Genomic DNA, 10352 nt, shown 5'->3' on the forward strand with positions numbered 1-10352 from the left:
ATTCTAACCCAGGACTGATTCAAATGCCCGAGATCTGACCTTTTCTGCTATGATCTCCTAAAACTAAAAGCGCAAGGTCAAGGGGGCGGAGAAGCGGGCTCAGTCAGAGCACGCTCACACCCAGGGCCTGCTTTATTTTTTCTATCAGCTGCCTAGGGTCCCCGTGAGCCCTGGAAGCCAGAAGGACCCAGCGGGGACCTGGGTCCAGTCTGGCCCTCACGCCAACGTTCTCCCTGGGGTGGACGCTTCTCCTGTGGCCCTCAAGCCCAGAGACCGGACTTCTGGACTCTGGGCCAGAACTGTCCTGAGGCCTTTGTGACCACAGACCTGGGGGTTGCCGTGGCACCCACGGGGCCAGGGCCAGGGGCCTCCTCCCCCCAACCCACCCGCTGGGCCCCCTCAGCATCCGCACCTCCTCACCGAGCCGCGGGGCTGCCCTCACCGTGTCCCCAGCCCTGGCCTGCCGCTTGTCGCCGCCTCCGGCTCGGCCTCTCCCTCCCTGGAGCCCACCTCTGGGCTCTGCCCTCCCCTGGCGGTGTCCCCCCTGCCCTCCCCTCCTCGCTCCCCTGGTCCTTCCCGTCCCCACCGCCTGACTGCTCGGTGCCCCCCGCCTTTTCTGCTCGCTCTTGGCTCCCTTCCCGCCAGCTGAGCTGGGTCAGCCATATCTAAGGAGGACAATGGGGCGTGGGGGGAAGAAGGGGACTGTGACCCCTCAGGAGCAGAACCCAAGCCCAAGACCTAAGAAGGGGTCTAAGACTAGGATGAGAAGAAAAATGAAGAGGAAAAAAAAGAAGGCTGAAATGGAAGAGCTGAAGAAGGAAGTGGTCCTGGTGAGACCCCCCAGCCCGCAGCAGCCCGTCCCCTCCTGCCCGGAGACCACACCCTGGCCAGGCCCCCCCTCGGCCCCGGGTCACCACCCATCCCCCAACGACTCCCCTGTCCCCGCAGGAGGACCACAAGTTAACCTTGGAAGAGCTGAGCGCCAAGTACTCTGTGGACCTGACGCTGGTGAGCAAGGTGGCCGCTGAGGGAGGCGGAGGGTCTCCTTCCGACTCCGAGCCCCCTGCCCCCCCCCGGGCAACAGTGGAGCTGGAAGTCGGGCGCCCGAACTTCCAGGTCAATGTTGTTACCCTTCCCTCCTCCCAGCCAAGTCCCCCCCCCCCCAACACCTGCTCCCAGCAGGGTACCTCCCAGAGTCCAGGGTCAGATGAGAGAAAGCAGAAGGGGGTGGGGCAGCACTTCTCCAGTCCTGGTCCCGGCGTGGGGGGGGGGGGTGGGCAGAGGGGGGCTCTCCACTTTCCTAAGTTCTCAAGACCCTAAAGAGCTTTCATGTATGTGAGTTACATCTCTCCATGGCTATCATCTTCAACATTAAATTTAAGAAAATTAAAAAATTCTTCCTAATTCATTTAAAAACAAGAGTAAGTACATTATATATTAGTATAAATAATATTCACACGACAAATAACTGTTTTCCCTAATAAAAATTTAGGGGCATTTTACATTTTTGCGAACCTCTTTAATGTCTAGCTTTTTAATAGAAGACAGCTGGATTCCCATATATGTTCAGGATTAAATCTGTCGTGATAACCTGTCATGTAGCCTTTGGAACATTCCGCCACACACTCAAAAGCAAGAGCGGAAAAAGGCAGACCACGGTTTAGCTCTGTTGTGAAAATCGTCTGACCTTGTGGAGCCGCCAAAGGGGTCGAGGGGGTCTCGGAACCCCATGGGCTCCCAGGCCACACTTTGAGAACCACTGGATTAACAGTAAAACCACACATTCCGACTATGACCCTTAGTGCTGTCGCTACTGTTACCACTAATGCCAGGACCACAAATACAAACTTACAGACCCTCAAAATATAAGTTCTTAGTTCTAGACTTTCTTCACTGGGGAGGCTTTGTCTGATAACCAGGGAGGCCCGTAGAAGGTCTGTCCCGTTTTCATTCAAGTTGTACGTTTTTCAGGGGAAGCTGGCGCGTGGCGGGTGGGGATCCAGTTTGTTTTCTGCTCCTCCGGTGGGTTCTACCGTTGCTTTCAGTTAGAGGGAAAGGCAGGCTCCCGGGGGAATCTGTGCCTTCGTGTGTGGGGTTGGGGTCGGAACTTTTCCCCCATGTCTAAGTTAACGAGCCCCAGTGTGACTGTCCCCATGTTACTGACATGCGCTATTGGACCCCAGCATCGTATGGGCTTGCGCGTGATCTCGTGAACCGTGGACGGCTGCCTCTCGTGAGGGTGGGCCCTCCACAAGGGTGAGGACCCTTCCCACTCGTTCCGCTGTCCTGCCACCGTAGCCACCCAAGACAGGGCTTCCAAAGTCTTGCGAATCCGTCCACCGACCGAAAATCCTCCCCGGGTAACCATGCTAAATAAAGGAGAGCCGTTCTGTGCCGCAAACTCTGGGAGACGCTCCAGGGCACTCTTTGGGGAGCTCACAGGTGCCACTGAGGGCCCCCAGCGGGGGTGGAGCTTGGCGGCAGCTGCTGCTTGTTCCTTCCCTATTTCCTCTCCACACAGGGCCTTAGCCCAGGAAAGGCGCAGCAAATCTTGAAACGAGACGGACCCAATGCCCTTACCCCGCCCCCAACCACTTCAGAATGGGTCAAATTCTGTAAACAGCTGTTCGGTGGCTTCTCCATCCTTCTGTGGATTGGTGCCATTCTCTGCTTCGTGGCCTACGGCATCCAGATACATTTCAATGAGGAGCCCACCAAGGACAACGTAAGCCTTCTCGGCTGCCCCGGCCAGCCCGGTCTCTGCTTGGCCCTGCCCTCTGCCACTCAGCAGCCTTGCACTCCTCAAGGCCTCTGGCCCGAATCCCCTGGACTCCCAGGATTTTCCAAGGGCGGCCTTGGTCCCTCCTGGTTTCCCCCCGCCTTTCACCTGGCCGGCTCCTGACTCAGTCCCCCGAGAGCCAAGGTTCCACCCGGAAACTTGCTCTCCTTGGATCATTTATCTTCCCGACCGATCATCAGAGCGCTCTGCAGCCCCTTTCTCTTGCCAGAATTCTCATCTCTTTATCTCCTTTCTCCCAGGCTCCCTCCCTGGCCCTCCCCCTACCCCCCCAGGCCATGAATAGCTTTCCTGGGTGTTTGCTGGATCCAGCTGGCCCTCACCCAAACTCAGTGCTCTCCCTCAGCCCCTGGCTATTACCCTCGCGAGTGGGTTTTCTTTTTTTTTTTTTTTAAGATTTTATTTATTTATTTGACAGAGATCACAAGTAGGCAGAGAGGCAGGCAGAGGAGGGGAGGGGGTCCCCACTGAGCAGAGAGCCCGATGCGGGGTTCGATCCTAGGACCCTGAGATCATGACCTGACCCAAAGGCAGAGGCTTAACCCACTACAAGCGGATTTTCTGAGGGTGAGGAGGAAGGGAAAGAAGTCCTGATGAGCCCTTTGTTTCCCTGCCCCCAGCTGTACCTGGGCAGCGTCCTGGCTGTCGTGGTCATCATCACGGGGTGCTTCTCCTACTACCAGGAGGCCAAGAGCTCCAAGATCATGGAGTCCTTCAGCAAAATGGTGCCGCAGGTAGGCTCGCTACGGAGGATCTACTGAGAGGGGTGTAGAATGTGGCCACACACACACTTTTGGAGCCCCCGGAAAATTACGCCCTACGATGTGTGAACCGAGTGAGGGTGGTGATGAGGGTGGGGGCCCCCAGGTTTTACTGGGTCAGACCTTAAAAGCACCCTGAGAAAGACTCAGCATCACCTATGAAACAGTCTGCTCCGGCGTGCATAATCTGAATGGGAGGAACGTAATCTGAAGCCCCAAAGGAGAACATTCTAGTAAAAGCCGGGGAGGTACAAAGGAGGTTGGAGAAGCTGGATTCTTCAAACGTCGACGACCTTAAAGACAAAGAACGGGGCCGCCTGGATGGCTCGGTCAGTTAAGCGTCTGACTCTCGATTTCAGCTCAGGTCATGATCTCAGGGTCAAGCCCGGTCTTGGGCTCGGCACTGGGGGTGGAGTCTGCTTGGGATTCTCTCTCGCCCTCTCTCTCTGCACCCCCCCCCCACCTCAAGCAAGTTCTCTCTCTCTCTCTCTCTGTTAAAAAAAAAAAAAAAAAAGACAACAGCTGTGAGAATGTTCCAGATTACAGGGGGCTAAAGGGGCACAACAACGAAAGGCAACATGAGACTGAATCCTGTGCCTCAAGAGAAAATAATGTGGTAAAGGACGTACGGGGACCTGACGAGGCCGGGATACAGACAGTAGAGGACAGCACCATGTGGAAGCGAAATCCACCGAAATTGACAACTGTGTTGTGGGTATTAACATACTCATTCTTGGGACGTGCACGCTGAAGGACGCAGGATAGGAGCTCAGGACGTATGTCACCCACCCTCAGATGGTGCAGGCAAAGAAGTGTTCCCACACATGCATATGTGCAGACAGTGACCACAGGACAAAGCAAACGGGGTTCAATGTCAACAGGTGAATCTGGGTACAGGTTATACAGGTATTCTTGGTACAATTTTTAAGCTCACCACTTCTCTGAATGTTTAGATTATTTTCTACTAAGAAGGTATGTGTAAGCACCTGGAAATAATAGGACAGCAGGAAGAGGTTTCTAAGCACACAGCTGGAAACTTGGAAAGGAACAGGCACCAGAATTTCCTGACAGCACCGTCGTGTTCTAGTGTCACAGCCCAGGATCTCTTCCCTTCGGTGTCAACATGAATTAATTCCTCCCTTGCATGAGAGTTCAGGCAGGGGATGATGCTTTGGTAAAATAAAGTAGGATTTGGAGACCGTTCGTTAGCTTTGGCTGCCTAACAAGCCACCCCAAACTTCGTGGCTCTAAAACAGCAGACATAGCAGTTCCCACACTTCTATGGGGGGCTGTTCTGATCTGGACTGGGCTGAGGGGTGCTGGCCGGTATCAGATGACCTCATGCCGGTGTCTGGGGATGGCTGGCTGAGATGGCTGTGACAGCTGGGGCCTTTCCCCTCCTGACCTCTCTTCCTCCAGCAGCTAGCTCAGGCTTGATCATGATGGTGGCAGAGGGGTTCCCAGTGACAACAGGGCAAGCCCCCACTTTTTAAGTCTCTGCTTGCCTTACGTTTCTAATGTCTTATGAGCCAAAGCCAGCCATGTAGCCAAGCCTAAGTGTAAGGATGGAGAGACAGACCCCCATCTCTTAGACAGAGGGTCATCAGAGCCATCTGCAAGGACAGGGGTGGTAAAAATGTGCAATCTGCCAAAGAGACCTTCCGGGGTGATGTGGTGAGTGACCGTGTAAGGAAGGGCGTCGGTGGAAGGAGACCGGGAACAGGAGTACAGGAGCGGGTAGGGGGGAAGCAGAAAGCTTTGGAAATGACCGTGCGCCATCTTCTACAGCAAGCTCTGGTGATTCGAGGCGGAGAGAAGATGCAGATCAATGTGGAGGACGTGGTGGTAGGAGATCTGGTAGAAGTCAAGGGCGGAGACCGAATCCCGGCGGACATCCGGCTCATCTATTCCCAAGGATGTAAGGTGAGGGGATGCGGGAAGCTACGGGAGGCGGCCAAGCACTGTCCTAGGGCGGCCGTAGGTAGTGAGCTGGACTCCGTGAAAGAAAGCATGGTCAGAGCCTCAAGGAGCTGCAGGAGCACATTTGAGGCTGGAGACAATAGGTGCTGGTGTGGATTTGTTTCTCTCTGCGGGCCAGGAATGAGGACGCTGGTGGCAGACAAAGACATGTCGTCTTTGTAAAGGAATCTTTCTTCCCATGCTCACTCTTTCCATCCCATCCTCCCTCCCCTCCCAGGTGGACAACTCATGCTTGACGGGAGAGTCGGAGCCCCAGACCCGCTCCCCCGAGTTCACCCACGAGAACCCTCTGGAGACCCGCAACATCTGCTTCTTCTCCACCAACTGTGTGGAAGGTGAGCATGGCGTCGTAAGTAGCCTAGTTTCAGAAGCAGAGATTGAAACAAAGATTTCGAGAACTCTCCGTCTTCGAAATGAGTAGGTAGGTAACAGCTGGTGAACAGTCTAGGTCCTCGCATCACTCTGATGAAAGGTCAAAGCCACTGGTGAAGGGTCAAAGCCACCATCTCCACGTGGGCACCATGATGATACTGAGTCGCTGGCTTGTAGGTTTTCCCGTGGATTCAATGAGCTCACGCGTATACGATGCTTAGCACAAAGCCTGACACGACGGAAGTGTGCTGTGATCGTCAGCTCGGATTATTCTGGCCAGTGAGTGGACTGGGCTCTAGAAGTTGAAAACAGCACGGAAGGGCAGAAAATTACCCGGCCCTGCAGGGGCAGTCTTCTTCTGAGAGGAGTCCCCACTTGTCACTATTCCAGGGAGGTACTAGCTTTGGAAATTAGAGTTAACCAGAAGTCCCCCTCACACTTTGGCTTTGCCCCTAGAACCTAAGGTACCCTTGAGCAGGGAGGCAGTTCTGGCCAAGGTGGTAATGATGGGCTCAGTCTCACGTCGACACCCCCCCCCCCCTTAAGGAGGCCAGCAAGTCTCTCTGAAACACACATGAAAGCCGTTCCTCGCGCTTAAGAATAAATGTTTGGGTATCCAAGAAACAGCTTTTTTTTTTTTTTTTTTAATTCAATGGCTCGCTCGTGCCAAATGTTACAGACGTGTCTGGGTCTCACGACACGACACAACAGACATGAGCTCTATTTTGCACGTGGAGAGCTCAAAGAAAGGCAGTATCCAAGAGCGCAAGTCAGTAGGAGAGAGGAGACTCAAGGTTTCTGGTGCAAGTCCGTCCCCCAAAGCCCGTGCTCTTTCCGCAGACACTTATCTGGTCTGTGAGCCCTCCGGTCATGAAGTTATTTACTTAAGTTAAAAATATCTTAAAAGATTTTGTAAAAGTACTTTCAAATAAAATAAAACTGAAGAAGAATCCAACCAGAAAATAAAATATATATTGAAAAAAAATTTTTTTTAATTTTGATCGGACAGAAAGAGGCAGGTTAGCAAGCTTCCCTCAAAAACATTAGATTTGTATTATTAAATTTTAGGGAAAAGTTTTGCTCACATTTGTCCTTCCCAAGCAGGTTTTTGGTCAGCAAAGTGTATTCAGGTAAGGGGAGGAAAGTGGGTGGTGACAACCCGCTCCAGAAACAAGGGTCTGGCCGGGATGGAGGGGGCCTTCGTCGAAAACCAGAAGAACATGAGATGTGGCCGAGGGCACGGAGCTAGGTCAGAGGAGCTCCTGACTCCGAACCGGGGAACGTCCACACGCTTTGCAAACGAGGAGCAAACCTTCTCCCAGACCCTCACCTCCCTACTTTCATGGCCGATGGGGCTGCGGGTACAGACGTCTGTCTTTGGGCTCTCACGCATCTCCATGGGGCCGGAGCTGTCTCCCTGGCGATATGCAGGAGCACAGATCATCAGTCTGGCCTGGGGTACGGGAGGCCTGCCCATGGCCTTGACTTTCCCTGGGCTGACATCCATCCATCCTGTCTCCAGACACGTGGGATTCGTTACTAGATCCTGCCTCTCTGCGCATAGGGAAACCCATGAAGGAGTAAAAAGGAAGAACTAGACCAAACCCTGGCACAAAATAGACCCAGGTAGTGGCATAGTCCAGCCCCGCCCCAAACCCCAAACCCTCGCAGCACCTCTCAGTTACCATAGTGCCTTCGCCAAGCCTCCGTGAACGCCTCCGGAGGGCAGCCCTCTGGCGGGCAGCAGGTGGGGAGCCCATCTGCAGAGGCCCTCGCACGGGGCCACTCCTCCCCAGAACCCCACCTGCCCCTCGTGGCCGTCTGGGCGGGACCCCGTTCTCAGACTCCCACAGCGGGAGGCCACCCTGGAAACAGCGTTTGTGGGTGCTGTCGGAGTAGAGCCCCCCAACCCAGTCCCACGCATGAAGAAAAGAAAGAAGCCAACACTGGGGTGCCTACGATGTGCCCATTCCCGTTCTAGGCTCCTTGAATAAACTTTACTGTCCCCCCTGCTTCCTCGATGCCTCCATCGCCTTCTCAGAGCCGAGGCAGCCCGAGAGTCGGTGCGCACGGAGCCCCAGGGCTCCCAGGGGGCTCGCTGAAAAGCTGAACTTCCAGCCAGAGCCCTCGTGCTTCTAACATAAGTGATATTTCTAGGATACGTCACTTTTCTGGGTGATTCAGACCGTGCCTTGGAAGGGTAGGAATTTCAGCCATTATTTTGATAAAGCGGGAAAAATTGTTTTGAGCCAAGAACCTTGTTTCAAGCCACGTAGGTGAGGGGCCAGCGTCCCGTGCAGGTAAAGCCAGACGTGACATCCAGGTCCCCCTTCTGACTCAGCGCAGGGGGGCATTGGCGGAGGGAGAGGCCCCGAAGTCCAGCCGTTATGGCGTCTGCTCCCCGGCAGGGGTCAGGCTGGTTCCAGCAGGCGGAGCGGGGAGGGGCTCCGGCAGGAGCGCGGCTCCCCAGCCTCCCTACTGTCACCGTTAGGGCAGGATAATTCTCCCCTGGAGGGGGTGTAAGGGGGCGCTCCCGTCATTTGCAGGATGTGGAGCTACACCCCTGCCCTCTACCCGCCCGCTGCCAGGAGCAGCCCCTCCCACCCCAGCCGTGACCGCAGAGAGGCCTCCAGGCGTCGCCCAGTGTCCCTTGAGACGCTGAGAACCTCTGGGACAGGGAGAACCAGATGCTGGGAGGGAGGACTCTAGCAGAAGGAGACCCTGATTCCTGGGAATCTAGAAACCATTCAGCTGCATTTTGTCCATTCAGGACAAAAAAAGAAACGTACAGACAATAGAAGACATTTAGATGAAGGGTGATCAAGACCTTCTTGACGGGGGAGGCAATGAGTCGATAAAATCGGAGAACTGTGAAATCTCAGAGATTTTTTGGGCAGGGAGAACATGACTTGTGTAAACTAAATATGAGGCGATAGAATACTAGACGCTCTCGGAGGGTCTGAAGCGTCCGCCTTGCTTTGGACCACGGACAGTGCTCGCCTCGTGGGAACAGAAGCCCGAGCGCCCCCTGCCCCCTGCCTCAGACCTCCCCCTCGTTCCACAGGAACAGCTCGGGGCATTGTGATCGCGACGGGAGACTCCACGGTGATGGGCCGCATCGCCTCTCTGACGTCAGGCCTGGTGGTCGGCAAGACCCCCATCGCCATGGAGATCGAACATTTCATCCATCTGATCACAGCGGTGGCCGTCTTCCTTGGCGTCACTTTCTTCGGGCTCTCAATTATCTTGGGCTACGGCTGGCTGGAGGCTGTCATTTTTCTCATTGGCATCATTGTGGCCAATGTGCCCGAGGGGCTGCTGGCCACTGTCACGGTGAGTAGCTTAGGTGGAGGGGGGCCTCTGGGCAGACACGCCGCCCCAAGGGATGAAACCATGTATCTCTTCTGCTGTTGAATCTTTCTAGTGCAGAGGACTCCTGATGTGCGCACGCGTGTCCGCCGCTTAGCGCCCACAGGACCCTGACTTCCCCCCACCCATATTTTCTAGTGCCTTCTCTTTCTTCTCCAGGAGTTGTGATACAGGAAGCATTTAGATTCTAAGTCACCAGCGGTGAGTTCCAGTCTGGGCTGTACCGGTCAGTGAATTTGGCCAAATCACTGAATATCTCCAGGCGTCAGTTTAATTAATCATCAGTTTCTAGAGGAAGATTAACTCAGAATTATAGCATCTTATTGGAAAGGACTTCAAAGCCCATAGAAATCCAACCTTTCCACCAAACTTGAATATCTTACGTACAATCCATGGGAGATGATGAGTGTTTCTAGCCCTGGGAACCCCTCCCCTTTCAGTCTCTGCTCATTTCGCCACGGGCTTGCTCTAGTGGATTTCATCGTGTTGAGCAGAAATATGACTTCCTGTTGGGTCCCAGTTTTCCCATCTGAAGAGACACAAAACAAGTCATTTTTCTCTCTTCCACAAACTAAGCATTTGACTGATGGGAGCCATCATGTGTCCTCAAACTCTCCGGTAGGAGGTGACATCACCCCCTTTCCTCTCGCCGCTCTTCACAGGAAAACGGTCTTCACACCCTTGGCTTACTGACCACTTGTTGGGGGGATGCTCCCATTCACCAGTACAAATAGAAATGGATAATGAGATACTACAGTATGAGATAAAACAGACATGAGAACACTACTCTGGGTGCGGTTGGTTAGCACCAAAACCTCGGGACTAGTGATAATATGTAAATAAATCATAACCCCACGATTGGAATTCTGTATTGATATAACCATAGCCCAAGAACTGATTAGTATTTGAAACAACCCTGCCACACACACCTGACCTTCCCTGAATTTATGGTCCATATAATTAATGTCAACAAAAATGTCCCAGTTCATAAACGATCTCTCAAGTCCTTTCCAGGGTTGCAATATTCCTTCTCAACTTCAGGATTCTCCTGGTTTCTTCTTTTTTTTCTAACT

The 10352-nt window shown here is 53.8% G+C and overlaps 1 protein-coding gene across 1 annotated transcript in view; it reads left to right on the forward strand.

The window, feature by feature from the left end:
• Positions 1–677: 677 nt before the first annotated feature.
• LOC308356258 (sodium/potassium-transporting ATPase subunit alpha-4) overlaps positions 678–10352 on the forward strand; it is a gene marked incomplete at both ends in the record, with an annotated part of 28977 nt that continues 19302 nt past the window's right edge. Inside the window, 7 exons of the mRNA XM_080825104.1 lie at positions 678–830; positions 949–1008; positions 2522–2725; positions 3418–3531; positions 5347–5481; positions 5756–5873; positions 8975–9243. Of these exons, the coding sequence (XP_080681230.1) occupies positions 678–830; positions 949–1008; positions 2522–2725; positions 3418–3531; positions 5347–5481; positions 5756–5873; positions 8975–9243 (1053 nt within the window). The remainder of the gene's footprint in view (positions 831–948; positions 1009–2521; positions 2726–3417; positions 3532–5346; positions 5482–5755; positions 5874–8974; positions 9244–10352) is intronic.

The sequence above is a fragment of the Martes martes genome (assembly GCF_963455335.1).
Source record: "Martes martes genome assembly, chromosome: 15".
NCBI classification, from domain to species: domain Eukaryota; kingdom Metazoa; phylum Chordata; class Mammalia; order Carnivora; family Mustelidae; genus Martes; species Martes martes.